General features: G+C 33.4%; 2 protein-coding genes across 6 annotated transcripts; both read right to left on the bottom strand.

Moving 5' to 3' along the window:
- Positions 1 to 1,844: 1,844 nt before the first annotated feature.
- LOC127729178 (dentin sialophosphoprotein-like) lies at positions 1,845 to 5,509 on the bottom strand. 5 transcript variants are annotated; one of them, XM_052236863.1, is made up of 3 exons: positions 4,485 to 5,509; positions 4,233 to 4,316; positions 1,845 to 4,106 (listed from the first exon to the last, which is right to left on the bottom strand). In XM_052236863.1, exons 1-3 carry the CDS (start codon positions 5,284 to 5,286, stop codon positions 1,873 to 1,875), a joined length of 3,120 nt encoding a protein of 1,039 aa, XP_052092823.1. In that variant the 5' UTR covers positions 5,287 to 5,509; the 3' UTR covers positions 1,845 to 1,872. The 5 variants fall into 5 exon arrangements, with proteins under 5 accessions (XP_052092823.1, XP_052092825.1, XP_052092824.1 ...); XM_052236865.1 differs by lacking the exon at positions 4,233 to 4,316 and having other exon boundaries at positions 1,845 to 3,980; XM_052236864.1 differs by lacking the exon at positions 4,233 to 4,316 and having other exon boundaries at positions 1,845 to 4,064.
- Positions 5,321 to 27,747, bottom strand: LOC127728862 (extracellular matrix-binding protein EbhA-like). Its single transcript, XM_052236455.1, has 3 exons — positions 27,646 to 27,747; positions 5,458 to 6,845; positions 5,321 to 5,326 (listed from the first exon to the last, which is right to left on the bottom strand). The coding sequence occupies exons 1-3, from the start codon at positions 27,704 to 27,706 to the stop codon at positions 5,321 to 5,323; spliced, it is 1,455 nt and encodes a 484-aa protein (XP_052092415.1). The 5' UTR covers positions 27,707 to 27,747.
- Between the last annotated feature and the right edge of the window lie 145 nt (positions 27,748 to 27,892).

Below are 27,892 nucleotides of genomic sequence, written 5' to 3' on the forward strand. Positions count from 1 at the left end.
TATTGATTCACTCATAGGGTCTTTGCATCGGAAATAAACACGTCTATTCTAAAACCAGATGTTGGTATGATACGGTTGTGTTTTTCTCGTATATTTTATGATAGTATGATACTAAACCCCTAACGGGAGGGATTGTACTTGATTTTCATATGCTGAAGACATAATCTTTCAATCAGTTTAATTGAGGTCCGGAGCTGGCATGTCAGTAACTGCTGTAGTCCTTTGTTAATTCATGTATCATTGTCATTTTGCTAAGTTTCTTCTGTTACCTATTCTGACATTGGACTCAGACTTCTTTTTAACTTAGTTTTACTGTGCGTATTGCTGTGTGTTTGTTTTTTATTCTACATTGTCTAGAGGTATAGGGGAGGGTTGAGATCTCACAAAACATGTTTAACCCCGTCGCATGTTTGCGCCTGTCCCAAGTCAGGAGCCTCCGGTCTTTGTTTGTCTTGTATGTTTTATTGATTTCATTTATATGTTTCGGAGTTTAGTATGACGTCCATTTTCTCTGAACTAGTACACATTTTTGTTTAGAGGACAGCTGAAGCCCGCTTCCGGGTGCGGGTTTTTCTTGCTGTGTTGAAGACCCATTAGTGGCCTTGGGCTGTTTTCTACTAATTGGTCGGGTTGTTGTCTCTTTGACACATTCCTCATTTCCATTCTCCATTTTATTGAGGAAGCCATATTTGTTTATTATTTTAACATTAACTATGAAAATATTTACATCGTGACAGACTTTGCACTTTTACTTGAAACATATCTTATTGACATGCAAAACAAGAAAAAAGAGTGGATAATGCGAGATCTTTACGACACGTTGAAGTGATTGCACTGTACTTGATTGTCACAATACATCGTAACATTAGTCTTATAATTGACCGCTTCAGAATCTAAAGGACTATGGGTAATTTTATTGTTCGTACCTCAAAATGAAAATAACGTCACGTCATTGGTTAAATTTTTATTGTTTAGGACATTTTTAACCAATCACGGCGTTTTGGTGTACACTTGTAAAAGCATTACCCCAAAAGAACTGTCGAGCGTGCCGATGAGAGTAGACGTGAAAATTTTTGCAGAGAGAATCCTTTAACATCATTGAAATTGTTTTGTCAAATTGGTTGCATGGATAAATATTAATATCCTTACAATACATCGTATATTTTATGTTTTGGATTATATTGTTTTGTCGAGGAAGGTTTCTGCAGATATTTTCAGGTTTGTTTGAGAAATGTGGTCAGATGGGATCCATTAGTACTTTCCATATGGAAAACCATCAGACCAATCTATTTGATGTCTGAGGGTTTTAGCTGTTCCCCTAATGGATCGGTAGTTTCTTTCCGAGATCCTTTATCGTAGGATTTTTGGCTTTCCTCTACCAGGGAAAACAGCTGGGCATTTAGCGGTATCGGTTTGGAATCCAAGTATGTCCTTACCGGTTTCCCGTTCGTTGCCTCGGCATTTGTGCGGCATCCGGGATGACCTAATCCTTTATTTCTTATATAATTGTTTATATATTTTGCATTTTTTATATTTTTGAGGATGAGCGAATCAGGTGAGTGGATGTGTTCGTATGTTTTATTGCATTGTACTTATTGTTTTTGGGGAAGGTTAACTTTCTGGTAGTAAGACTCGTCACGGCCAGGCTGGGAAACTGGGTAGGCAAATGCTCACATTAAATCTGTACCGATACAGTGTGTTAAATGTCCCCCTTTACACCATAACCCATTTTGGTGCTCCTACTAAAGGAGGAAGATACAGAACATACATACATACATTACCCAGAATGCATTAGATTCTGCAACGGCGAATTATTCAAGCTTGAAATTTGCAGGTCAAAATACTTTTGATTTTAAACACAAGACATCACTTTTAATAAAACTCTTCCTGGGAATAAATTACGCTATCATCATAATGTTCCCAATTACTTGAGTCTGAATAATACTCCGGATAATCAGCACTATAGGATCCATCGCTATAACTGCTGTCGTAACTCACATTATCATAAATATCTTCACTGCTTTGGTCATTATGATCATCTTTTCTTTTTAAAACATACATATCTGTTTGCTTTTTTGGCATTAATCTCACATTTTTTATGTCTTTAGAGCCATGATCATCCGAAGAATCGTAATCGTAGTACTCCCTACTCGATCTACCGTCCCAAGTATAATCAGTATATTCATACGTGGCATAATCTTCTTGTTCCTTTTTAACTGTTTTAATTGTCTTTTGTTTAAGAACTTCACGGACTGGTTGGGAACTACGAATGTATTCAGATGAAACCGAGTCTGAGGTGTCATAGCTTTCAGATCTATAACCGCATCCACTATCATCTGACGAATCACAATCAACACTGTCTTGATAAGATGATTCCTCAGAGTAGTGTACACCTTTCGTAAAGGATTTCCCCACTGTTTTGTTGTGATTTGCATTAACTGTTTTCATTTCATTTGGTTTACGGTTGGAGAATTTCAACTTCGACAGTATTTCAGTACTTATATATTTCTTGTTTGGATCAGATGTTAAATCGTCATCACTTTCCCACTCAATGCTGTCTGAACTTTCCTTATCACTGTTGACTGCATCCAAATCGGACCACTTTTTCCTTTGAAGTGTTTTTTTAATTGCGTTTAACTGTGAATCCTTAGGATTATTTGGTTTAGTTAACGATGTACGGTTGAGGAATTTCAACCTTGACAATATTTCATTACTTTTAGGTTTCCTGTTTAGATCAGATGTTAAATCGTCATCACTTTCCCAATCACTGCTGTCTGAATCAAAATCGGACCACTTTTTCCTTTGAACTGTATTTTTAATTGCGTTTAACTGTGAATCCTTAGGATTATTTGGTTTAGTTAACGGTGTACGGTTGGGGAATTTCAACCTTGACAATATTTCATTACTTTTAGATTTCCTGTTTCGATCAGATGTTAAATCGTCATCATTTTCCCAATCACTGCTGTCTGAATCAAAATCAGACCACCTTTTCCTTTGAAGTGTTTTTTTAATTGCGTTTGACTGTGAATCCTTCGGATTATTTGGTTTACTTGGGCTTAAATGGGAAGCCGTAGGATCTTTGGGTTTAGCTGGGCTTAACTGTGAAGCCTTAGAATTATTAGGTTTAGTTGCGCTAATTAACTGGGGACGTTTCAATTTCAATGCACTTGTCGGTTTTCTTGGTGTGCTTGGACTTAATCGCATCACGTCTGAATCGTCTTCGTCGGAATTACTTGGTCTAGTTGTCATTCTTCGCCGATATAGTTTCATTGTAATGGGGCTAAAACCTACCTCTTCCTCATTTTCCTTTTCACCATCTGTACTCTTCAGCACAGCATTTTTACTTGTTCTTGCATTTGCACTTTCACTTAAAAATTCAACTCTATTTTCCATTTGACCAGTCCTATCGATACCACCATCTGTACTCTTCAGCACAGCATTTGCACTTGTTCTTGCATTTGCACTTTCACTTAAAAATTCAACTCTATTTTCCATTTGACCAGTCCTATCGATACCACCATCTGTACTCTTCAGCACAGTATTTGCACTTGTTCTTGCATTTGCACTTTCACTTAGAAATTCAACTCTATTTTCCATGTGATCAGTCCTATCGATACCACCATCGTTCTCTTCATTTTTTCCAGATTGTGTAATTTGATTATCATTATTCGTTAAAGGACTCCCTCGTGGTGATGTCGTCTTTTTCACGGTGGCAGTATTCGAAAAAGCTTTTGACACATCTGGTATGTGCGATACAGATATCTGATACAACACTCCCTTATCATTATTATTATTATCATTAATTACGATACTTGCTTCGTTTGTTACAATCTCTACTGCATTGTTTACGGGACCTCTAGTTGTAATAGGGTTTACTGCACTGTTATCGGAATTTTCCATCTCTGATACAATGTTTACTGCATAGTTTATATGACTACCTCTATTTGGTACAATCTGTACTGCATTGTTTACGGGACTACCTTTAGTTGTAGTAGGGTTTACTGCACTGTTATCAGAATTTTCCATCTCTGATACAATGTTTACTACATTGTTAACGGGACTACCTCCATTTGGTACAATCTGTACTGCATTGTTTACGGGACTACCTCTAGTTGTAGTAGGGTTTACTGCACTGTTGACGGAATTTTCCATCTCTGATACAATGTTTACTGCCTTGTTGACGGAATTACCTCTGTTTGGTACAATATGTACTGCATTGTTTACGGGACTACCTTTAGTTGTAGTAGGGTTTACTGCACTGTTATCAGAATTTTCCATCTCTGATACAATGTTTACTACATTGTTAACGGGACTACCTCCATTTGGTACAATCTGTACTGCATTGTTTACGGGACTACCTCTAGTTGTAGTAGGGTTTACTGCACTGTTGACGGAATTTTCCATCTCCGATACAATGTTTACTGCCTTGTTGACGGAATTACCTCTGTTTGGTACAATATGTACTGCAATGTTTACGGGACTACCTCTAGTTGTAGTAGGGTTTACTGCACTGTTGACGGAATTTTCCATCTCTGATACAATGTTTACTGTATAATTTACAGGACTACCTCTATTTGGTACAATCTGTACTGTATTGTCTACGTGACTACTTTTAGTTGTAATAGGGTTTACTGCACCTTTAACGGAATTTCCTATCTGTGATACAATGTTTACTGCCTTGTTGGCGGAATTACCTCTGTTTGGTACAATATGTACTGCATTGTTTACGGGACTACTTCTAGTTGTAGTAGGGTTTACTGCACTGTTGACGAAATTTTCCATCTCTGATACAATGTTTACTGCATAGTTTACAGGACTACCTCCATTTGGTACAATCTGTACTGCATTGTCTACGGGACTACTTCTAGTCGTAATAGGGTTTACTGCACTGTTAACGGAATTTCCCATCTGTGATACAATGTTTACTGCCTTGTTGACGGAATTACCTCTGTTTGGTACAATCTTTACTGCATTGTTTACGGGACTACCTCTAGTTGTACTAGGGTTTACTGTACGGTTTACGGAATTTCCCATCTGTGATGCAGTGTTTGCTGCATTGTTTACGGGACTACCTCCATTTGGTACAATCTTTACTGCATTGTTTATGGGACTACCTCTAGTTGTAATAGGGTTTACTGTACTGTTAACGGAATTTCCCATCACTGATACAATGTTTACTGCCTTGTTGACGGAGCTACCTCTGTATGGTACAATCTTTACTGCATTGTTTACGGGACTACTAGTAACTGTTACAATATTTACTGCACTGTTTAAGGAATTTCTCATCTGTGATGCAGTGTTTGCTGCATTGTTTACGGGACTACTTCTAGTTGTAATAGGGATTACTGCATTGTTTACGGAATTCCGTCTCTTTGATACTGCATTGTTTATAGAACTTCGTCTCTTTGATACTGCATTGTTTACAGAACGTCCTCTCTTTGATACTGCATTGTTTACGGAACTTCCTCTCTTTGATACTGCATTGTTTATAGAACTTCGTCTCTTTAATACTGCATTGTTTACAGAACTACCTCTATTTGATACTGCATTGCTTACGGAGCTACCTCTCTTTAATACTGCATTGTTTACGAAGCTACCTCTCTTTGATACTGCATTGTTTACAAAATTACCTCTCTTTGATACTTTATTTTTTACAAAACTTCCTCTCTCTGATACTGCATTGTTTACAGAACTACTTCTCTTTGATTCTGTGTTGTTTACGGAGCTACCTCTAAACGACACAGACCGAGTTTTTACTGCATTGTTTACAGAACTTCGTCTCTTTGATACTGCATTGTTTACAGAACTACCTCTCTTTGACACTGCATTGTTTACAAAACTTCGTCTCTTTGGTACTGCATTGTTTACAGAACTACCTCTTTTTGATACTGCATTGTTTACAGAACTACCTCTCTTTGATACTGCATTGTTTACAGAACTACCTCTCTTTGATACTGCATTGTTTACGGAGCTACCTCTAAACGACACAGACCGAGTGTTTACTGCATTGTTTTTTGGTACAATCATTACTGCATTGCTTACGGAATTCCCTCTGTCTGATACAGTCTTTACTGCTTTTTTAATAACGGTAGGAGATGTCGACCCTTCTGTTTTGCTTGATTCAGATACTCGATGGAACATTTTCATATTTTTATTATTAGCGCCATTTAAAAGCACATTTCCATTTGATACAGGAAATAGTTCCTTCTTTTTACTTTTCATTTCATTGATATCCTCTTTTAACGTTCCGTTCGCATTTTTGATACTGTTTCTGAATCTTAGTTTCCTTACAAAACTTCGTCTCTTTGGTACTGCATTGTTTATAGAACTACCTCTCTTTGATACTGCATTGTTTACAGAACTACCTCTCTTTGATACTGCATTGTTTACGGAGCTACCTCTAAACGACACAGACCGAGTGTTTACTGCATTGTTTTTTGGTACAATCGTTACTGCATTGCTTACGGAATTCCCTCTGTCTGATACAGTCTTTACTGCTTTTTTAATAACGGTAGGAGATGTCGACCCTTCTGTTTTGCTTGATTCAGATACTCGATGGAACATTTTCATATTTTTATTATTAGCGCCATTTAAAAGCACATTTCCATTTGATACAGGAAATAGTTCCTTCTTTTTACTTTTCATTTCATTGATATCCTCTTTTAACGTTCCGTTCGCATTTTTGATACTGTTTCTGAATCTTAGTTTCCTTGTAGATCGTACACGTGGTCGAATCTGTCTTTTATTCAGTTCGTTTTGAGACTTCAGAATTTTTTCTAAATTTCCAGGTTTGCGCTCTATAAATGGCCTTCTTGTTGCACGTCTAGTATCATGGCGTACTGGAACTGAAATAGACAAAAAATCTTGTATGTGCCTATGTCATAATATGGATGAAATTGAAGGCGTAGATAACTTACCAATTTAAACAATTTTAAGTACCAAAATATAGTTTAAGAAAAGACTTACTATTTCAGAACATGTGTATCTTGATAAATACCATTATTCACCACATGATAACTAAAAGTCCAGGATGAATGTGCAAAATTCACGAAAAGACTGGTGAATCTCAGAATTCCCCAAATGATATAGGTTTTTTGCATTAATATTAATGAAAAGCGTCCCGAGTAGATTTTTTTTATTGCACGAGCTTATCTAATGGTGTCACCTAGCGATACGGGAATTAACGGGAGATAATAAACATGCTCAGTTTCCTGAACTAAATCTGTTTTGCTTTAGATTGCGTGACAAGTCATTGACGAACCGTCGTTTGGGAAGGAAATGTGTGCTTAAGCCACATACACGGTTAAAACAATACATATATATATGTGGTGCAAAATGTCGAGGGAAATTTAGTGATCATTGAAAAGAAATAATGGTAGTATGTCATTAGTTTAGAAAATGATATTTTGGAAATATTACTTATACAGCTTTTACCTTTATGAATAAATCAACTGTCTGTCAATATATGTTTACACAACTTACTACAAAGTTTTGTTTGTATAAAAAATCGGATCCAACCTGGGACTATTATACTAACTATTAGTATAATAGTCCCAGATCCTACCGATGGGCTTAAAAAAAGAAGGAAAAATTGCACAAAAGGTGTTGTAAAATATCAGCGGAAATCTTTAACATACTTTATAACAATGTATTAAAAATTCAGTCAGTGGAGCGCGAAAGTAGTCAAGACAGTATTATTTTTTCAGGGGTTGACAGGATACACGTAATCGTTATTAGTTTTAACTTCAAGGTTCTTATGCAAGCTAATTTAATAAACAATGATTTTATACAGTTGTTTTTTTTTTTCACCTTACATAGGGCTTTATTTCTGATCTTATTTCTGTGTACACAATTCTGATTCTACATATTTCACCTTTATCATTATTAGGAAATCAGTTTGGACGATTCCATATACCATTATGCTTTAGGTTTTTTTTTTTAGCTTCAGTGTCGAGTTAATGTATATTATTAAGCGTTGTCTGCGAGAAATAAATATTTTTTTTCTGATAGGGTAACTAAATTCAAAACCAATATAAATGTAGTTAACATATATATTTTATTTTACTGAGTAAATTGAACGGAATGTGAATGGCAACATAGACCTAAAATTCTTTTTGGTTTATCCCGTTTAACACAGTCATGACATTTGCGCGGGAATTTCTTCCATTGACATCGTAATATAATTGACTTTGGATTATTGTTATTTTTAGATGTAATGTGATATTATTTGTCTCTTCTTTTATAGTACATAGTTTGACGTCAGGTTTGTACACATGAAGTCTCTAGTCTACTCAGAACTGAAGTATATAGATTTACTCATTCTCAATTTTATGTACTGCATATCCCATCTTGTCGTCCTTCCCTACGTCGCCCTGCTCAGTCGCTCCGTAATTCTCGTATCACGGCGTTGAGACGAGAGCAGGCATTATCAGCAACGTCATAATGTCTGCATGAGGAGAAGTTATCAGCGACGTCACAATGTGTGAGGAGACGTTATCAAGCTTGCTTTCGTCTAGGTCAAAAAGCCAGTTATAGAACGTTAAACAGATGATCAGGTTTTCTTCGTATAGATATCGTAAAATATCAGCCGCTCGACACAGTGTGGTTCGTTTTAGCTCGGTTGCTGCGCTCACTCGCCAAAAAGGTTCATTGTGGCTCGCTTCCTGATATTTTACGATATCAATGTATAGGAAAGCCGATAATCTATACATACATATATGTCAACCAAAAGTTATCAGCGACGTCACAATGTGTGAGGAGATGTTATTAAGCTTGCTTTCGTCTAGCGTAAAAACTGTCTTAGGGAGGTGAAAAAGACCAGCAATAGAACGATAAACAGATAATCGTTTTTTTTTCGTATAGATATCGTAAAATATTATTAACTCGTATTTTTTAACTAATTTGATTCGTTCAGAGATAGTCACATGTTAAACTATATTTTCGAAGGTAGAGAGAAAACGGCGGATAGCAAAAAGCATATTGCACACCAAAAAGCATATTGCACGGTTATTTTTAGAATATCTAAAAACCGATATATACTTTGTGTGACGTCATGTAATGAATTTCATGATATTGTTTTATAAAAAAATATCTATGATCGATTATTTGAAGAAAAAAAATCTTCATATACATAAGATGTAAAAAAAAAAAAGTAAATGAAATAAACTTATATGTTGTTATTGTCTAGGAGACAATATGATATCTATAAAATTCCAACAAAATCAAAAAATCAAATCAGGATTTTGATACAAATATGGTCGGAAATTAATAATATAACAATTATAGCCTATTGATGAGTTCAATACAGGATATATCGACCCAAAGAAGTATATCGACCTCGGACTTTGTCCTCAGTTAATATACTTCTTTCAGGTCAATATATCCTTGTATCGACCTCATACAAAGGCTATAATTGTATACTATCAATGTGTAGAAAAGCCGATAATCTATACATATATATATTTATATATGTCAACCAAAAAATACAACTGATTTACACTACAACTGTTGAAAAGACCTTTATGTATATATATCTAATCTCATTCATTCTAGTCCGTTCAACTGGCAAAATCAACGGAATCAGTGAACTCTTAACAGAAATCATCATGGACTATTCCATACACCAATATCTTTTAGCCATTTAGGGGTCGTTTGCATTCAAAGTCAAGTTATAAATGTATGTTACTTAGTGGGTTTATTTTGAGAAAAAAGAACTCAATTTCCTGATAATTCAAAGTCAAGTTATAAATGTATGTTACTTAGTGGGTTTATTTTGTGAAAAAAGAACTCAATTTCCTGATAATTCAAAGTCAAGTTATAAATGTATGTTACTTAGGGGGTTTATTTTGTGAAAAAAGAACTCAATTTCCTGATAATTCAAAGTCAAGTTATAAATGTATGTTACTTAGGGGGTTTATTTTGTGAAAAAAGAACTCAATTTCCTGATAATTCAAAGTCAAGTTATAAATGTATGTTACTTAGTGGGTTTATTTTGTGAAAAAAAGAACTCAATTTCCTAATAATTCAAAGTCAAGTTATAAATGTATGTTACTTAGTGGGTTTATTTTGCGAAAAAATAACTCAATTTCCAGATAAACTTTCTTAATACAGAAACATTATATATAGTTAACGTTTTCTTTATATTTTGCTGTGTCAAAATGACTTAAATATAAAGGACAGTATATAGCCCTAAAAATGGTATATCACGTAATACACATGATATTTAAGCAGGAAAGACTGCCATTATAAGTTATATGGTTCGCTACTGACCCCCCTACGGATCCATAGAGGGTTAGTAAAATCCATAGGGGGTGAGGCCGAAGGCCGAATCTCCTATGGATTTTATTCACCCTCTATGGTCCGTAGGGGGTCAGTAGTCAACCGTATGACGAATTTATCGCCCGCGAGATTTTTTTCCGCTGTGTTTTGTAGAGAAATAAACAATTAAACACAACAACATTAATAGGTGACGTCACTATTAACAGTAGACGTGACGTCATGAACCCCCTATGAAATTTACTAACCCCCTACGGATCCATAAGGGGTCACCACGTGACGGCGTTAAACCAATCACAACGTGATAATTTACCGGCGGTGCGATAATGGAATATATCACCACTACGACAATAAATGTCTTTTAATTTGATATCCTTCCACTAAAGTCATTCAAGTAGAACGGCTAACATTATCAACATTTGATGTCTGGTTAATGTCCACAATTTGGAATATATATGATATAGATATACTGTTGAGTCTGTTCCCAGATGCCCGAGATGGACATCAATTTTTATTATTTTTTGAAAATAAGTGGATCCATCCTTTAGAAAAGTTGTTCCTATGGTAATGAATCCGCCCCCCCCCCCCCCTTATTAATTAGTTGAATTGTAAATCAGGACATTACTTTTCTCAATTGAATTGTTGCATACTTATCATGTCGGGACTGTTTTCCTCATTTTTGAAGGCTGTATGGTTGCCTATAATTGCTTTGTCATTTGAACCTCTGTGGATAGTTGTCTCATTGGCAATCATACGACATATTCTAATTTTTATATGGATCCATCCTTTAGAAAAGTTGTTCCGAATGTAATGAATCCCCTCACCCTTTATAAGTTAAAAAGGCTACATCTTCTTTTTCCGTCTTTTACAACTTTTTTTTTGGTGGTGGTGGGGGGGGGGGGGGGGGGGGGTTCCCAACCTGTTGTTTAGTTGTAAATCAGGCCATTACTTTTCTCAATTGAATTGTTGCATACTTTACATGTCGGGACTGTTTTCCTAATTTTTTTAAGGCTGTATGGTTGCCTATAATTACTTTGTTATTTGAACCTCTGTGGATAGTTGTCTCATTGACAATCATACCACATATTCTGATTTTTATATGGATTGCAGACCTGAAAAAGATGTTCAAAGTTGAATATGCTGCAAACTTCAAACAAACTACTACAACTGATTTACCATGAAACTGTTGAGCAGAACTATATATATATTTGATCTCATTCCAGTCCTTATACCTCTGTCAATCAACAGAACAAATGCAAATAATTATGATGTCTTGAAACGTTTTTTAATAAATCTCGAATCTTACCAATATAAACATGTTGGGCTCTTTTACAGCCGAATATACAGTATGGGGTTTTCTCATTTTTGAAGGCGGTATGGTTGCCTTTAATTTCTTACATCCATTTTATTTGAATTTAAGGGAATAGTTGTTATTTATATAAACAAATCCCACGTCGATATATTACATGTACAAGAATCAGACATCAACCCAACGCCACACTGGATGTAATTGAAAGACATTTAGAGGTCAATATACAGTCTCGAACAATAGACACACAATAAGAAAAAATATAGCGAATTATTGAGAAAAATTATTATTACATGTAATTGCAAGATTTGATATATATCGTTTAAAATAATTTGAGTTTAAGGTTCCACCTACCATTTTAGAAAACTGTGATTTCATTGCGGCTAGTCTATGAGAGGGGTATTTCATTGGTCGTATATTTGGAATCTTATTTTATTATGAAGTCAGATTTGAACATCGACTTGAGGAATGAAGGTCGAGTAAAGACCGGACGTCAATGAGTTATGAGTCTTTGAACTTGGGAATCTGGTGAGATTTTGTTTGTCCAGTGACAATGTGGGGGCGTGGGGTATGTGAGCGTGCTCACAAAGGTTCTTTAATTGATTCAGTGGTGATGGTAAATAGACACTGACAAGTCTAATAACATTTTATAGTTTTGAATGTTTCTTCACCAGTTTACTAAGATTAGGTGGAGGTATGTTCTTATTTCCGACAGAGGGGCACTCAAGACAACCTATATCAATTTGTTCATGAAGCGATTGTTACTTGCTAGATACCGAATGATTTTACCACAAATTTGTGAAAGTTTTAACCGGTGTATATACTGACAATATGATAAAAAAAATCATGTCTTTTTCAGGACTTCTGATCCAACTATGTAAAATTGAGAATTGAAAGTAGTATGTAGTATGGCAAGTTTGTGAGATGTGGTTATGGCGGATGGATGTTCATGAAGGACCTGTAGTACAAAGTATATCACTGGATTGAGCTCTTTGTCTAAGTGTATTATTAAAGTGCTTTGCTTTAAGCTCAGTTCATTGTTATGCAATTCATTCTTTGTGAAATAAAGTTTTGACAGTCAACTCTCATCTGCACAAGGAATTGTCAAAGTAGTATTCATTATATGTACAATGTAAGTAGTAATGGGGAGATAAAAGCATTTTATTTAGATTTGAACAAAACATTTTTTGTCCAGAAGCCAAATTAAAAAAAAAGCACAAATTTACCAAACAATGATACTCGTGTTACTAGCAATATGATGCTAGGTGGTTTTGTTACATTTTTTTTATACATCTGTACTGCCTACTGACGACTCAGTCCTGAGTGTAAATGGTCATTCAGTATGTAAAAAAAAAGAACAAAATTCATAAGGCCTATCTGGCCTAGTTCAAAATTTATTATTCATTTGTTTATTTCTTAATTTGTGTGAATTAACAGTAAATGTTAATTACTGCACTTTCATTCCACAACAAAACTGCCATACTGTACTGGTATCACTTATATCTGTATCCATATAACAAAAAAAATTGAAAACAAGAATATTTTTGCAATACCTTTTTCATTTTGAATACTATAACTTTTTAGATATTAAGACATATCAAGTAGATGTTCATATCCACTAGAAATTTTATCAGATGACTTCTGTAGCAGTTATGAGTCTTTGAAGCATGCTCACAAAGGTTCTTTTGTTGATTTCATTTTTTAATACTGGTCAAACTGTTTTTTGCTTTGACCAGGCTTTGGAGAAGATATTTTCGAAGAAATAATAAAAAATAACACAGAATAGATATAAGAAGATGTGGTATGAGTGCCAATGAGACAACTCTCCATCCAAGTCAAAATTTATAAAAGTAAACCATTATAGGTCAAAGTACGGTCTTCAACACGGAGCCTTGGCTCACACCGAACAGCAAGCTATAAAGGGCCCCAAAAATTACTAGTGTAAAACCATTCAAACGGGAAAACCAACGGTCTAATCTATATAAAAAACGAGAAACGAGAAACACTTATGAACCACATAAACAAACGACAACTACTGAACATCAGATTCCTGACTTAGGACAGGTGCAAACAAATACAGCGGGTTTAAACGTTTTAATAGTACCAAACCTTCACCCTTTTTCTAAAACAATAGTGTAACATCACAACATAGAAAGACACACTATAAAATATCAACTGAAATAGCTTAACTCAATCAAAGGACATATTAACACCAGTGAACATTGTACTGAACAAATAAATTTGACCTATGATACAATGTAAATACAAAATAAATAAACTAAGGGAAGCATAATAAAAGTAACATGTTATACCGCTATGAAATGTTAAACAATTTAAGAAAAACAATATGCTGGAACAAAAATATCAGCCATTTGAATTACTTCAAACACAGGTAAATGAAAATAATTTTGTTGTTACAGAAGTTTACTTTCTAGCTCATCTGCCCCAAGCATCATGTCAGGCATTGTCATAACTTAAAACCATTAAATGTCTTCTAATCTGACAAACAATTTCGACATTTAAACAAAATCTTTTACTAATGATACTGGGAAGATCCTACACAAAGTAACATAAATAGAACCATACAAATAGTACGCAAATACATGTTCTCAGATACCATCTTCCATATAAAAAAATCACATCATGAACAAATGAACCTAATATGTATATGTGTTCCTCTCCTAGCTACAAAATGTATCCCAAATCAAAGATGTGGAACATATTCTATCATAATCATTTGGTAATCAATGCAATTAGTATCTCTTCCATGACAGTCTTGAACATAAAAAACTAAATATTAAATAAACAACACTCCTAATGCTCAGGTTGGCTGTAATTGCATGTGTAACACAGTAATAATATAGAACCTTATGGGAAAAACCAGAGAACTCCTTTTGTCAGAAAACACTTGTCAAACACCCAAACATACTATCCACACTGATCTGTGTCCACACTTGTTTAAAGGAAATAAATAATAGGGCATTCAAAAAAGAAATGCATGATAGTCAAACTTTGAAACTTTGAGCAATAACAGGTAATTCCATTTGCATATAAGTTTTTTTTTATCGAGCGAGATAGGTTACCTTTTTCAGGTTTAATACTAGACATGTCAGATAATTAACTATTGTTGACAATTGAGAGTCGAGAGTCTATAGTTGAGACATTTGAATTAGGGACCATCTCAAAAAAATAATATATAAATAAGTCATAGCTGAGATAGATCAGATTGTTACCCCGAGAAAACGTTGTCAACCGAGGCGATTTTTAATTGGTCTACACGAGAGGATGACCTTCAAAAAATTGTCTCCCGCTGAGCCGAGGGATAGAGTCAGTTGTCTCCCTCGTATTATCCAATCAAAAGTTGGCATTTTAACGTGAAGTATAATAAAATTAATTATTGATTTACTCGGTACAATAATAACTTTTAATTATTCCTACCTCACTCGACGATAATGTTTACATCTTTTTTCTTCGCATCGCCGTTACGATTTCTACCGAGTCACTGGTGAAGCACCTAAAACATTGATTTAGAAGTTGAATTTACTCGGAAATAGAATACTGAATGTTGGGACTCGAGGACGTCCACATAAATTGTCTCCCAGAAATTGCATTTTGATTGTAATCTTGTGGCTAAGAACATATCCGTGTTTTTCGAATCTGTCTTTGTTGTTTGATGTTTCTTCAATCACTGTCATTGGATTGACCGTCGCATAACGAGTGGTTGTCTTTGCAAGGCAGATTACCAGGACTGCCAAACGCAATGGCTGCACTAAACGGTACATCTCATACAATTTATGGCCCGCAAAATGAGCTACAGGAAAAGTTTTATTCCGGACAAAGACAAACGCACTGTATCATTTATACCCAGGTTTTGATTGACAACCAAAACCACATTCGACTTGTACGCAGCGGTTTCCTGTGCCACCAAAATGATGCACAGAATTCAACTCGATGCCAGAAATAGGATACGGACTTCACTGTGACTAGATTTCCCACAGAACCTTTTTATATTAGCAGCTAAAATATATGCTTACTGTTATCCAATAATTACGCCTTACAAAAGACACCAATTGCGTCATAAAACAAGGAGACAAAGTTCAAAATGCAAGAAGCTAAATCGTCGCATTGGAGAATGTCGAACATGCTATTCGCAAACTTAAGTGTTATAATTAAAGTACTTGATACAATTTTCATTCGTGTTCAGAATTTGATATTTTAATAGATATGGTTACTATATATATTCTAAGTTGGATAATATTCACTTATATTCATGCATTTTTGGCATTGCACAAGGTCATGTTTTCCTCTAACTGTTAATGACGTCTTTATATTAAATCCATTGGATGTGTACTGATTGATATTTTAGACTTAGATACATGATTTTTATTAGTTGTTATTGGCTTTAACCTAGTTTTCAGTAACTGTGATTACTCAGATCTGTACTTTTTGTCGAGCCTGCGACTTTTGTCGCAGAAAGCTCGACATAGGGATAGTGATCCGGCGGCGGCGGCGTTAACTAACTTCTTAAAAGCTTTATATTTTAGAAGCTGGAAGACCTGGATGCTTCAAACTTTGTATATAGATGCCTTATGTTATGAAGTTTCCGTCTGTCATATGTCCATGGTCCTTGACCTCATTTGAATGGTTCAGTGACTACTTGAAAAAAAAGTTCAGATTTTTTGTAATGCTTATTTCTCTCTTATTATGAGTAATAGGATAACTATATTTAGTATATGCGTGCCTTGCAAGCTCCTCATGCGTGTCAGACAGTTTTTATCTGACCTCGACCTCATTTCATGGATCAGTGAACAAGGTTAAGTTTTCGTAGTCAAGTCCATATATTAGATACTATAAGCAAAAGGTCTACTATACTTGGTATATGGAATGATTGTAAGGTGTACATGTCCAATTGGCAGGTGTCATCTGTCCTTGACCTCATTTGCATTGTTCAGTGGTTTAAGTAAAGTTTTTGTGTTTTGGTCTTTTTTTCTAATACTATATGCAATACGTCAACTATATTTGGTGTATGGAAATATTTTACGATGTACATGTCAGTCTGGCAGATTTTATTTGATCTTGACCTCATTTTCACGGTTCATTGCTCAGTGTTAAGATCTTGTGTTTTGGTCTGTTTTTCTTAAACTATAAGCAATAGGTCAACTATGTTTGGTGTATGGAATGATTGTATGGTGTATATGTCTGTCTGGCAGGTATCATCTGACTTTGACCTCATTTTCATGGTTCATTGGTCAATCTTAAGTTTTCATGGTTAAGTTTGTTTCTTAGATACTATAAGCAATAGGTCAACTATATTTAGTGTATGGAATGATTGTAAGGTGTATATGTCTGTCTGGTAGGTATCATCTGACCTTGACCTCATTTTCATGGTTCATTGGTCAATGTTAAGTTTTCATGGTTAAGTTTGTTTCTTAGATACTATAAAAGATAGGTCAACTATATTTAATGCATGGATTGATTGTAAGGTGTACATGTCTGTCTGGCATGGTTCATCTGATCTTGGAAAATAATAAACATGGCAAGAAATCCTTTAATTAAAACCCTTTCTACCGTGTCAATGAGGTTACCGCTTATGAAACGATTTTCTGATAGATTGTGCTTTAATTTTTTATGCCAAAAAGTAACAAACAAAGACAAGATTTTGTGTTAAACTTCATAATTGTTCACTTGGTACTAGAAAATTTCGAGATCGATTGCCCTCCGACGTCCCGCTGGCCAGATAGTCAACTGTTTTTCATTCTTTTTCCAGACAAATTTTTAGATGATGATAGTTTGACATTATATTTACTGAAATTCGCTATCATAAAGATGTTTTCTAAAGGAAATCGTTTAAAACCAATCAAGCCTAGGGTATGATAACATGCCCGTGTTTACAGATTTACATTACGGCAGCTTGTTTTCCAACTGTATGGCAACTTGTTAGTTTAAAACAAAATTATATGCCGTCCTTTTCAAGAAATAGTGGCTATAAGATAAAATACATATTTACGCATTATATTTCTTATATATCCGAGTTTACATCATATATGAGATGCAATGTAATGTAGTCAATTTTAATACATTTGAACAAATGAAAAATCAGTTTATCTTTTGGGAAAATGGTACTATTACATTTTCCCAGCATTAGGTTGGCCTTTTGTGTACCCAAGACAGGTGAAGGAAGTCAACTTAGGAGCGCTGTGATTGGATGTTAGGGTACAATATATTTTTTTATTTATCTATGAATAACTGCAATGTGTATATTTACAATATAAATTTTGAAACCTATTGAAATATTTTCTAGAGAATTATTCGAAAAGACTTCAAAAATTTCATAAATTTGTTGTAAAATGACGGTGGGCATGGATAACATTAACAAGCTCCGTTGGAAGTTGGTCATGATACTATTTGGCTTCAACTTTTAAAACAGAAAAATAAATTACTAACACCACACATAACTGTTTTATCCCGTTTTTTATTATAAAAAGTGGTAAATTTAGAAAATGTTAGTATTGTCGCCTATGGCAGAATAAATAGTACCGTTTTCCCTATACTGAAGATAGCAAGGGGAATCAAAATCAATCAGACTTCAGTTAAAGTATACTATTTTGAAGCTTTTGATTAGTACATTTGATTTTTATCACAAAGAATAAATTTTTTTCACTGAGAACAATACTGTGTTGAGAAAAGTGCTGAGTCATCATAATAAGTCAAATTGATGGATACTGATATAAAACTTTGTTCTAGAATTTCAATATTAACTATATTGTATAAAATGCACCAAACTATAGTTCTTTTGTATTTGTTTTCACCTTTCGCAATGATTAATTCAATTGGAAACACCAGAATTCAAGTCGCGACAAGTATTTTTAACTGAAATATTTGCCTTTTTTCTGTGTAATTCCCTAAATGTATCACTTGGGTATTTCTGTAGACATAATCTGTTAAAATGGGAAATTGTCTGGTTAAGTTTGTACTGTTTATGGAGTAAGGCAATATTTGGTCATACTAGAAGCATTTTCAGTGTTAAAATTGTCCATCTAAGAAAAAAAGAGGGCCACTTGAGGCTAAATTTAGACAGAATTTATACTCTCCTGTGTAAAGAATTGGTCATATTCTTTGCAATTCATGCAGCAAATATTTCAATAGTGCTTCACTTTGTAGTTTCTGTCTTTTATTATATCAGGCATATGTAATTTTTAATTTTCTACTGTTTGAAAGGACTTTTGTTGGAAATTAATACTCCCAAGGGACATAATTCAGCTTTTTCATAGATTAATACAGTCAACAAAGGCAACTTTACAGCTGAGTATTTTGGATATCTAATGTGTAAAGTGTATAATATCTTTGTTTTCATCATCTCAAGACAGAATAATGGATTTCATAACAAGCTCTGAAATTTTGAATCACAATATGGCATATACTAAAGCATAGAATGGAGATTGGTATGAAAAATCTTGAGTTTGTGCTTATGTTGTAAATTTTGGATGAAATGAATACAAATTGAGTGGAACTGTTATTTTTATCTGTTTAAATGGAACTGTTTATTATTCTTTTTGAATAAGATAAGATATGATTGGATACAGGTTGTTTATGAAGCCTTATCTGAAAGAAGTAGAGAAAGAGGTAAACCAGCATGTAGGGGTGGGGACATTAAATGATCCATGTTTCTTTAAGTAATGGGAACATACAAGTATTTATTATAGCCAAGGTTTTCACAATAACTCAGTATTGCATTAATGGTGTCATAAGAATTTCTATATCTTTATGTCACAGTATAGGGAAAACGGTACTATTACATTTTCCCAGCATTAGGTTGGCCTTTTGTGTACCCAAGACAGGTGAAGGAAGTCAACTTAGGAGCGCTGTGATTGGATGTTAGGGTACAATATATTTTTTTATTTATCTATGAATAACTGCAATGTGTATATTTACAATATAAATTTTGAAACCTATTATTGAAATATTTTCTAGAGAATTATTCGAAAAGACTTCAAAAATTTCATAAATTTGTTGTAAAATGACGGTGGGCATGGATAACATTAACAAGCTCCGTTGGAAGTTGGTCATGATACTATTTGGCTTCAACTTTTAAAACAGAAAAATAAATTACTAACACCACACATAACTGTTTTATCCCGGTTTTTATTATAAAAAGTGGTAAATTTAGAAAATGTTAGTATTGTCGCCTATGGCAGAATAAATAGTACCGTTTTCCCTTTTCTCCCAGTCATAAAATTTTGATACTAAAAATAGAAAAAAATAAATTAAGCGTTTACAATTTGAATACGATACATACGACAGAGGATGAATGTTTTGACTTTCTTTTAACACTTTTGCTGTGTCTTTGACAGGCTACTCGTATGGTTAAATGACAGCTGTCATTAACAAGCAAATTCAAATATTTTACATACACATTTTTTATGTAACCTAAGACTATTTGAACTCCTTTAACCTTGTGAGAAAATCTTTTTATACACACTTAAGAATAACTCGCCTTACACTTTGTTTATCCCATGTATCATATAAATGTTTAATTGGAAAAAAATATCTGTTCCCATATGCTCTCTTTAAACAGGAATTCAGTTTTCCAACCAAGGACCAAGTCACAAAATATAGTTATAGATCTATAACACAGTTTATATAAATTACAATTTAAATGTCTTTTTCTTTAAAAAAAAAATAATGTTTTGTTCTTATGTTTTGCTGTTCACAGTCCCAGGTGAGGGGAGATTTGAGCGCTAACAAGCATACTAAACCACGATACGTTCTATATATATGTGCCTGTCTCTGGTCAGGAGCCTGTAGTTTAGTAGTTGTTGTAGGTTGCTGTCTGTCATATTTGTTTTTCATTTATCGTTTTGCCATAAATCAGACCATTTTTGTTTTCATTTGTCAAGTCGGGGCCTTTTTTAGCTGACTATACGGTATGGGATTTTCTCATTGTTGAAGGCCGTATGGTGACCTATAGTTGGTTAAATCCGCTTCATTTGGACTTTGTGATATTGGTCTCATTGACAATCATACCACATCTCCTTATTTTATAAAAGTATTATTGACTTATTTTTAAAGGCAACTACAACCAGTATGTTAGTTTAAAGAACATTTCTAAGAAACAAAAATTCATTTTAAGTAAAAAAAAAGGTACATGCGCGCGACTTATACTGTTTAATTTTTTTTAAAATAACAGGCAATAAAACATCATTGAGAAAGTATTGATATCGCAGAATGCTATACAACGGATGCAAATCCGGCTGCGGCTACGGCAAAGACTATTTATATAAAGCCTTAGAAGACCTGGATACGCATATATTATAAACAGAACAATTGTAATGATATTTTAAGATTTATATGTTGTATACTTATCTATACACTAAAGCTAGAAGTTATCATGCATCTTTTAAGTTAAAGAAATATAGTCACATAAAATCTAATAATGGCAGGTAAAAATCAGTTTAGATCCCGATGGTGTATTCTAATAAAATTTTTTGAAAAAATCCACAAAATAGTAAAGATTGATTTGATAAAGCGTAAATTTAGATATCTGCCTTGGATACAGTTTGGTTGAAATACTGAAACCGGTAAATTCTTTTCGCGAAAGAGTAAGTCGGGTACATCTTTCACATTTTGGGGTGCTTTCGTGCTTTAGTTGCACTTTTTTCTCCTTATAACATATGCCTGACAAAATAATTGATTTACCATCTCGCTAAAGATTTGATTATTTTCATATATTTGAAGGTTAAATAAATATTGATTTTTAAACAATAAAATCTGATATGTATAGGTCGAGTTCCATACCTTTATGAAGGGACGACCAGACCATTTGATTTTTTTTGGGAGGTGGACGAGGATTTTTTCCGGATTGATCATTAATTTTATTTGCTTATTTTTTTCCGCCTTTTTGTACACATTTGTTTCCTGCATTTTGTGCTGTAGAATATTCCTCCTGTCATGTGCAAAATTATTTATGTTCAGTTATTACCCGAGCATTCATAAACCTCCTGCCGCCTTCCAGAAAATCAAATTGCAATCTGGTAAGTTTCAAAACAGAGAAGGTGTGTTTGAAAACAAAATAACCACGTGTTGCTGTAACTGTAAATGCAATTGCAAGTCTTACTTGTGACACAATATCAAAGTCTTATTCATGAAAAAGTACTACAAAAAGAGATGTCGGGCGAATATTCTCCGCTACCCCACTACCCCTCATAACGTTCCTTTTAATCTTGACTAAACAAAAAGACTTGACAATAAATAGTTATTCCTTTGCGGAATTTTTTTCTATTGAATTATATTTTAGGCACTGACCGTTCTTTTTTTAAGGGGGCATGGTGTTTCTCTCGTTACAAACATTTTCCGACTTAAACAAAAAAACAAGCTATTTCTCAATAACATACAGTAACTAGAAAATGATTACGAAACGCAATGAATAATTCATTTCCCCCTACTTTTCATAGCAAACAAAGTATTTTGTTCACTTTCCTTCTAAACAAGGAATTATTTAATTTATATATTCAAGAAACTTAAAATTAAACAATATATAAAAAACCTCCCCACAAAAGATGAATGGTCTGTGTTTTATTGAACTTTTGAAAATTCGCCCTTACAACAAAAAGACAACAGTTGTTAGTAGTATAACTCCATATGATTATATTTAGAATGATTAGGTTAAAATAACATTTTTCTTTTAAAACACAATAATTACATCCAATAAGGGTACGCAAAAATGATGACATCTGAATGAAAATAACGGCATATATTTTATGATATTTTATGATATTTTTTGCTATGTAGTTTATTTCGCATATTTGTTAATAGCTGATAACGCGTTGATATGTTCACCATATCACCCTTTGTTATTATCTATATAGTTATTAGTATCATCTTTACATTTCAGTATATCGCAAGACGCCGTACAGAAAACAAGTTGTTATTTAGCAATTCATCGTACAACGCCCTGCGATTCGCCGTACAGTAAACACTAACTGTTTTGGTCCATATTCTTTAGAAAACATCTTTTTTTATAGCGAATTTCAGTAAGTATGAAGTCACATTATTATAATCTAAATATTTTTTCGGGAAAAAGAATGAAAAACAGTTTAATATCTGGCCAGCGGGACGTCAGAGGGCGACCAATTTCTATATTTTCTGGTACCAAGTGCACGATTTTGGAGTATAACACAAAATCTTGTCTTTGTTTGCTCCTTGTTGGCATAAACAATTAAAGCACTATATATATATCACAAAATCGCGTCATAAGCCGTAACATCATCAAAATGATAGAAATGGTTAAAATGAAAGGATTTCTTACGTTTATTATTTTTCTCCTTTCACTCCGCTTCGTTAGTACACAATTTACGGTGGTTCGGGATTTTCATGAAGTAAATAAAAAGGAACATTTGAGTCATGCTTCAAACTATAGAGTAGCGAATTGATTTTTATCAATATAATTTCCAGACTCAATAATTGTATAAAAACCTTTATCCATTTATATTAGTCTATTTAGCAAAAAAAAAAAAAAAATCAGATTTAAAAGACAGTTCCTTTTTGAGCTTTATTAATATTATTACCGGGAACAGTTTTGTGTGAAACATCACTGCTTATTAAATATTTTGCAAAAAATAATACGTTCATTGAAGTCTGAAACGTCACTGAAAGCACTCGCATATCGCAATACAAAATGTGATCTCTACAAAAAAAGCAAACAGAAAATCACCATCACGGAAAGTAAAATTAAACAAAGTAGAGGAAAAGTCCTGTATGTCATAACTTTGAAAATTTAAATCAAGTTCTAAAAAATGAGTGAGTAAACACATTTAATTTAGTAAGTGAGTTGGGGTGGATAAATGTCATTTATATTTAGAAAAATCTGGGTTGATTACAAAGTACATATCATCGAAAAATTTGCAAGCATTTAGAGAAAATTTTATGTTAAGTAGTATTGGTATTTATTATGGAGTTAAGCCATGCGTTATGATTCATACATGTAGCAGTAATAATTTGACAGTAACCTTTATAATTTAAAAACGAAAATAAATATCATTATGCAAATATCTGATGGCTGAATTAGTTCTAAGTATGGTAAATTAATGTATATTTTATTTATAAATTTTATTACAGAAAAGTGAACTGTAACGACAACAACAGATATAGGAGGGTCAGGAAGGGGACCCTTAATTTCTGTATTGTTTATTTTTAAGGACATTTTCCTGTATTCTTTATAATTTTTGCAAATTTTTCTCTATTTTTTATATTTTGGCACCCCATTATTCACTATTCTTTTTTTTTTGTTTGCTAATACTTTTTTCTATTCTTTATCTTTTTTGCATTTTTTTCTGCAGATGTGGCTCATCATTTTCTATTCTGTATACCCCAACCAGACCCTTATATATTCATATCAAGAATTATAAAAAGACCCTTTTTTCGTTTGATAAAATTTTGTGGTACTGGTGATCCGACTATACGGTATGGGTTTTTCTCATTGTTGAAGGCCGTACAGTCACCCTATTATTGATAACATCCGCTTCATTTGAACTCTGGAGGATAGTTGTCTCATTAGCAATCATACTACATCTCCTTAATTTCATATGCTAGGCAATTTATAAATTTCAATTTATTACTACATTTATCCTTATCGAACTGATACATGAAGACTTAAAAACTAAAGATGAGGAATTTTGTTTATTCTTTATTTGGAGAAACTAGTATTATAATTTGGCCGTAAGAAAAATTCAACAGTAAGCGGATCGTTCACGTACAAGTAATTTGATTCAAATTGTAATGGAAAAGCTTTCGAGCAAATCCAATAATGCATAGCAAGCTATAAAAGGCCCCGACATGATAAGAGGGAAACTAGAAAACAAACTGCCTTATGTATGTACAGAACATTACAAGAGCATGCTAAGGTACCAGAGAAAAGCCAAGAGATTCATTCAAAGATATAAACGTCCGAAACTGTTTGAAAGCGAGAAATTATAATCATAGAATTGCTATGTTTCATAATAGTAATCGATAACGATAATGTTCCCCCTTTTCTTACTATTTGTTTACAAAACGATCGCAAAATATTCGTTTTTTTTTATATTTATTGGAATATTTTTTACAGTCCTTCACCTTTCATCTGATACCTTAATTACTAAAATATATGCTACATAGTTTAAGATTTACACCTATGCGTAGTGACTATTTTGCTTTAAATATGTACTACATTCCAGTATGTTCTTTTTTGACCGGGCCGGATAATGTGATGTTACGTCTTACAAAGTCTATCAAAATTATTTTTGCAAAGAATTCAAGTCAAGCCGGTGCTAGGGGCCGTCTTAAACTTGTAGCGAGGCGAGAGTTTTTTTTGCTCCGTGTAAAAGGCCTCACTGTGACTTTGAGATGAAGAACAGCAATGTGGCTGTGCATGTACTGATTTTGTGTCATGGATGGATACCCCCATATCCTTTTCTTTTCTATTAGAACCTCGTCTGCGTATTGCGGTATATATTGTGTTAGTATCAAAACCACATATAGCTGTGGTATTCGTATTCACCATGAGCGCCAGAAATCGTGTTGATATTTCCAACACGTCTGCTATACCAGTCACTAGACGAGTTCGAGTGTCGTGTTTTTTTAGGGTCTATACATCTTCAATACACCTTCTATCAACGATATGTTTTTCGTGTAGTTACAGATAAAAATAAAAATGACTGGAGGCTTGAGACGTGACTGTCTAACGATTTTTAAGATAGTTTGTGTTTTGCTCGCGGTGTTATTGGTTATTCATACATGTTCATACTCATACACGAAATATAAAAGGATGTAAAATAGGAACCGTTTTAAAAAGCAAGTTTATTTGAATAAATATCCAAATGCTCACATATTGAAGATTAAAAAAGAGTGTGCACATAACTTGTTTAATATACACATTTTCAACTATTTCCTTACGCTGTAGAAAATCAGACAAAATTTAATTACCAAAGAATATTGATAAAGAATAATCATATTTAACATACGACTAACATGCTATGTTATATTAACATTACTAGTGACGTTTTTTTTAAATTTTTTTTTATAATATTTCGTAAAGTTTATTTGTTTGAACTTTTAACTAAACAAATTTACTATTTGAAAACTTTTCATTTTTAATTTAAAATTTCTATGAAACAACAGACAACAAGCTTGGAAAGACATGTACTGTAACTGGAGATACAGCTAGTTATTGTGTAGTTGTGCCATTAATATAAGCTCCACCACCACTTTTCTTTCTTAACTGTGTATCTAAGTTACAGTACAGCAAATATCAAAGACAATACTGAACATCATTTCACAAGTGCTTAAATTGTATCGTTTATGGACCAAAACAAGAACAAAGATGTACATGAACATTCAGGTACTACTATTTATATAAACAAAACCCATAGATTTACTGATAATTACTGCAATGTGAATACGTCTGTTGGTATACAAGAGTGCTTGTAAAGCAGGTTAAGACTCCGAATGGAGACAGTTGTTTGATTTTGCCTTCGGCTTACCTTTATCGTAATTGTCTTTACCTATTGATTAAATTGATTTCATATACATCATAAAGAGGGAGCTTTCAGTGAAAATATCAATTTATAAATTTCGTGCGTTCGAAGCACTTTCCTTGATTTATACCCTCATCAGGAACGCTCAGACTTAAACATTTAAAATCTATGTAGGATGTATAAATATGCAAAACGTTACGACAAAAAAGAGCCGTTAAATTTAACAGTTACGCATTCCCATTCATCAAAAATAAAGTTGCAGATAAGGTTATTAAACAAACCTGCATTCTCTACATTCACCTTAGCATTATAAAATCGAATCCAGACGTTAGGAATTCAATATGTAAATTTGTCAACCTCCCATAGTAAACTTCCCTTTTCCAGGTAAAAACGTATTAAAGAACGCCTTACGGATATGGCAATTATATAATCCGAATTACATATTTAAAGGCTTGTGATAGGTTTGGTCAAGGAAAACTACAATTCGAGTTCAAGTACTGCCACTGGTTTGTTATTTTCTACTTAACTATAATTCGATTTCAAATTCGCAGTTGTTTCAGAATCTAAAGAGCTATGAAAATTTCGTTGTTCCAAACTGAAAATAGTGTCACGTCAATGTAGGAATTTTCTTTGTTTAGTACGTTTTTAAAAAAATAACAACGTTTTGGCTTAACGTGAGGGTACCTAAATTGCACCTATTTTGACAGTTTTTTCACCTACGCTTTTTTATGATCCAGACAAAAGTTTCCATTCTGTGTTTATTTTGTAGAGGTCACCTTATTTACTATATAGTTACACCAATTTAATTTTGAATCCATATTGAATCATAGAAAAATTGGTTTGAACCGACCTTCAAACGATCCATGATTCTGTAATGAGGAGTACCCAAATTGCATCCATGCTTTAATTTCACATCCTTAAAAATCGAATAACAGATGTTTTGTTTTATTTCTTCAAATATTTAGAACAATTTGACATAAGTCTATGCTTATTATTCATTTTTTTAAGAAATGGATGCTTGTATCATATTTTATTTGCTCATTTTTAAAAGATGACTTTTTGTGGACGTCGCATTACTTTTGCCAGTAAATACTTCAGCTGTTGATATATACTGTGAACGTTTTGTGTATATTTAAATATATTTACCTATGTTGAAAGACGTGTATAATGTCAAATCATAAAAACACAAATTGTTTAGTCTCAAAGAAAACTTGTAAGATTTCCGCTGCTATTTTTGCTGAAAAGGTACAATTTGGGTACTCGGTGCAATTTGGGTACTGTGACGTTAGATAGCTTCTTATTATGGAGTAAAAGTACTTGACATAAAACCCCCTTATTGTAACATGAATTTGACTGAAAAGCATAAATTCCATAGACAAAAGGCGTGTATACACTGCTTGCTCCTTTTAAAATGAATAATAGAAGTTTATGAATGTTATGACATATTATGAAATGCGTTAATATAGAATTTTTCATGAAGTCTACATGAAACTTTTTCTATGAAAGTGAATAAATGCACAAGATATTATTGTTTGAAAAAGGAAAACAACTTACGTTCATGACTTATTTGAATCAAAAGTATAGAAACATAACATAAACAAATCCAAATGTCCATTGTTTAAAGTAGGTAAAACTAAGGTATTTAATTGCTTAATAATTAAGATGATGAACATTTAGTAAAGAATTATAAATTCTATTCACGTACTAGCTACATGTACTACAACATGTGTGTAATTAATTTTATTCAAATATCTAGCTATAAAATAAGCAAAGAGACATCTATATTTTACATGATTACGTA

The sequence above is a fragment of the Mytilus californianus genome, unplaced genomic scaffold (genome assembly GCF_021869535.1).
Source record: "Mytilus californianus isolate M0D057914Y unplaced genomic scaffold, xbMytCali1.0.p SCAF_2, whole genome shotgun sequence".
Classification (NCBI taxonomy): Eukaryota; Metazoa; Mollusca; class Bivalvia; order Mytilida; family Mytilidae; genus Mytilus; species Mytilus californianus.